Source organism: Vigna angularis, chromosome 1, assembly GCF_016808095.1.
Source record: "Vigna angularis cultivar LongXiaoDou No.4 chromosome 1, ASM1680809v1, whole genome shotgun sequence".
NCBI lineage: Eukaryota > Viridiplantae > Streptophyta > Magnoliopsida > Fabales > Fabaceae > Vigna > Vigna angularis.
The window spans coordinates 13307157-13310935 of NC_068970.1; the positions used below are offsets into that span (position 1 = coordinate 13307157).

At 37.1% G+C, this 3779-nt stretch overlaps 1 protein-coding gene across 1 annotated transcript; it reads left to right on the forward strand.

Annotated features, from left to right (window-relative positions):
• Positions 1-554: 554 nt before the first annotated feature.
• Positions 555-2354, forward strand: LOC108335832 (transcription factor MYB61). Its single transcript, XM_017572009.1, has 3 exons — positions 555-983; positions 1085-1214; positions 1322-2354. Exons 1-3 carry the CDS (start codon positions 851-853, stop codon positions 2166-2168), a joined length of 1110 nt encoding a protein of 369 aa, XP_017427498.1. The 5' UTR covers positions 555-850; the 3' UTR covers positions 2169-2354.
• The last annotated feature ends 1425 nt before the right edge of the window (positions 2355-3779 follow it).

Genomic DNA, 3779 nt, shown 5'->3' on the forward strand with positions numbered 1-3779 from the left:
TTTGAAAGAGGAAATTTAAAAAATAAAAGAAAGTAAAAGTGAATCCGAGGTAAAAGGAAATAATGACAGGTAACAGTTATCTACGTCTTAACATCTGTGTCACTCTGAGCACTTGTCCCACACTAAACATAAGTACCTTAGCCTCCTTACATCTTAATTAATTCTAATAATCCCAAGACGCAACCTTCTCAAATGACACATGCATTGGATCACATTGTCAAAAGGTAAAACTGAAGATGAATTATATGCTATGAGGTCATGATTGGTCCATATTGTTATTAATCAAATAAAGCGCCAAAAGGGTCGAAATTTAGCATGCAGAATATGTACATGATTATCATTTGCTATATGAGGTTATATTTCAGACGGAATCGAAAGTAAAACAGACTGAGTAGTTAGTGCTTAATTGGTAATTAATAAAAATCAGGAATCACATAGAGTGTATGTTTATAGAATCATTCCCTTTAATTATTTATTTTTTAATTTTCTAGAAATAGAGATATCTTAAAAACCAATCTATTCCAATGCAAAAGCAGCACCGGATTTGCGTAAAACCCACTTGATTGCTGCACCTTCCTCAGGGTTCTACATTCTCTCTCTCTCTCTTAACTTCAATCCTAAGTATGATTTATGATTTTGCCTCCTCTCTTTAAATGAACACAATTAGTTTGGGTTACTCTTTTTCCACCCCCACAACATATATAACAATATTTCTACCTCGTGAAACATTTATAAATGACACGACCACCGGGTAATATTTCACGCTATATAGAGCCACTCACCACTTCAAAGCTTACATTCTTCCTCCAATATTAAGTAACATCGCCATTCCCTCTGTTCTCTCTCACAGATGGGTCGCCATTCCTGTTGTGTAAAGCAAAAATTGAGGAAAGGTTTATGGTCCCCTGAAGAAGATGAAAAGCTGTTCAACTACATAACCAGATTTGGAGTTGGATGCTGGAGTTCGGTTCCCAAACTAGCTGGTAACAACTTACCTATGTTTCATAAATACTATTCTTTCTTCTCTTTCACTCGTTCAAAAGAAAAACAAGGGAGAGTGCTTAACTCATTTCATTAATCTCAGGACTGCAGAGATGTGGAAAGAGTTGCAGGTTGAGATGGATAAACTATTTGAGGCCTGATTTAAAGAGAGGGATGTTCTCACAGCAGGAGGAGGATCTTATAATCAGTCTCCATGAAGTTCTTGGAAACAGGTAATGCATTGAAGGATGTTCAATATACGATATAAGTAAATCAATTTTTTCTTGTGTAAACGTTTAACCATTTATTGGTTGTGAAATTGTTTTCTTCTGAATATCAGGTGGGCTCAAATAGCAGCACAGTTACCAGGGAGAACAGATAATGAGATTAAAAACTTCTGGAATTCGTGTCTAAAGAAGAAGCTTCTGAAGCAAGGGATTGACCCAAATACACACAAGCCTTTAACAGAAGGTCATGTTAAGGAAGAAAAGAAAATCACAGAGACAGCACCTATGCAAACACCACTGTCTCAAGGCCTTTCAGTTCCATTAACATTCCCTTCATCACAGGGAACAACACTTCTAATAGATTCCAATTACTATGATGGAGGACTAACTGAAGCTTCAAGAGAAATGTTCTTGAACAAGCCAGCATTGGACCCGTTATCCTACTATGATTTTCCAATGGGTGCTGCTCAGTCTGGTTTTAACTTACCCATGAGTCAGTATCAGACAAGTCTTAAAGCATCTGATCAGAGTCCTTTTGGACCCAATTCAAGCTACGGATTCCTTTCATTGCCAAGTCTAACCAATTCTGATCATGGGAACGTGTCGGTGACGGAGTTTTCAGACAACAATTCAGCTTCCAAAATCAGTTCATTGCTCATGAATGAGCAGGTGAAAGAAAGTTCCAGCAATAGCTCAAACATGAGCACCATTTACGCTGGAGGAGGGTGTCATATCAGCAGCATGATGGAAAATGCAAGTTTCTCGTGGGAGGGTGACAACAAATTTGATCCTTTGTTTCAGTTCCAAGTAAATGCCACAAAATCCGAGGATTTCAAGACAAGTCCATGGGAAGAGGGGCAGCTTCAGACTCGCAATTCGATAGATTTCACTAGCTTTCCATTAACTTCACTTTCAGAAGATCTAACCGGGGAAAATTTTGATGTATTTCAGCATATATGAACTGTAAATTCTTTCTTTTTTGATTTTTTGAACCCTTTTTCATGTTAGTAGAAAATAGAACGATGTTGATAGTACAGGAGATTTGTAGCTAAAGATTTGTGACGATCCCCCTCCCCCGAAGTTATTATTTCCCTATTGATGTATTTGTTTTCATCAGCCAAAGTTTGAATAACGATATATTCTCCATGATTATTGAGTGCTGCTAAATTTGTGCAAGTCAGTGAATAGTTTTTTTTATCAGATGCAGTTACCTTGTTATTTTTTCTTTTATCTTTTATCTCCTTTATCTTGTAGTAGCTGTCTTCTATATCAGGTGGTCAAAGAGTAGAATACGATAAAGAGGAGAAGCACCCATACAGTGCACCAAGTTACGAATTCCATTTAATTTTGGATGATCATTCCTTTTATAATATATATGATATTATTATATATCACACATGGGGACACACGCTCGTGTGTTTCTCAAAATATACATGATGTATATAGTGGGCTTTGGTAGATATATATTAGCGGTGGCAGGGTTTGAATAAGAAGATTATCCTGTCCTATCGTATAATGAGAGGATGAAGCTTTCGCTGGCATATGACAGCACCATGCATTTGGTGAATCCCTCCAAAAGGCTAAAATTGGCTCCCCAAAATCTCCATTATTGGAGAGAGACAAGTTCATATAACTGATTAAAGTCTAAAGCTATAGGGTCCTCTCCTTCTGTGTAACATATACGGTTCCAAATTTAAACCACCTTTAAAATCATCTTTAATATAGCAGTCACCCGAGAGTAACCACTTCCATCACCACAACTTGCATGCGGTGATGATCTTATTTATTATATACATATACAATAACAGTTCTCGGGGGTTCTAAGGGTTTGAAGAAAATTATGCTTTTCAAGCGAGAGAGGATGTGACTGCACAGTTTATAATAACAGCTGAATTTAATTGCCTATCAGTTTGGTTATGTTTCTTATATATACATGTTCTCTAATTATGAAAAAGATAACCAATTAAAGCAAATGAAATGAGAGAAGAACCCACACAATGACGTACACCAACTACTCTAGTACTTGTTACAACCACATATGCATCAGGCATAACATAGGCCATTATTGAGTCATAAATCAGGAAAGATTAAATCTGCTCTCAATTGTCACGCAAACCCTTCCAAAAAAGTCAATCGGTCCTATGGTGATGGTGAGGATGATCGATGAGATGAGAGATGATGTTAACTGTTTGGACATAGTGCATGTAATTTTGAGCCACTGTGTTGACTTAGCTAGCAAACAAAAGTGTGCAGTAACTCCGGTGAGGACCACTGATGGTCCTACCCTAGGTTGCTACTTTGCCATATACCAAATTAAGACGGTGAAAGTCACTATTACTTCAATTAGAACAGCTGTGAACTAAGGCATAACCACACCATAAAAGCAAGAGAGGGACAGTGCATAACCACATCATAAATTAATTAGCTTAAGTGTTTAGCCTATGCTCACGCTTCTCCTTTATCATGTATGGCTGTTTGGGCAAATTATGATATAGCCATAGCCAAAAAGATGCATTATTATGCCACAGCTAGCTTCGTATATACACATATATATTATTGCAAATCACGAAA

Coding starts and splice junctions, on each gene's coding strand:
- LOC108335832 (XM_017572009.1), top strand. CDS start 851: ATGGGTCGCCATTCCTGTTGTGTAAAGCAAAAATTGAGGAAAGGTTTA. Junction 984..1,084: donor TTCGGTTCCCAAACTAGCTG/GTAACAACTTAC, acceptor CATTAATCTCAG/GACTGCAGAGATGTGGAAAG. Junction 1,215..1,321: donor CATGAAGTTCTTGGAAACAG/GTAATGCATTGA, acceptor TCTGAATATCAG/GTGGGCTCAAATAGCAGCAC.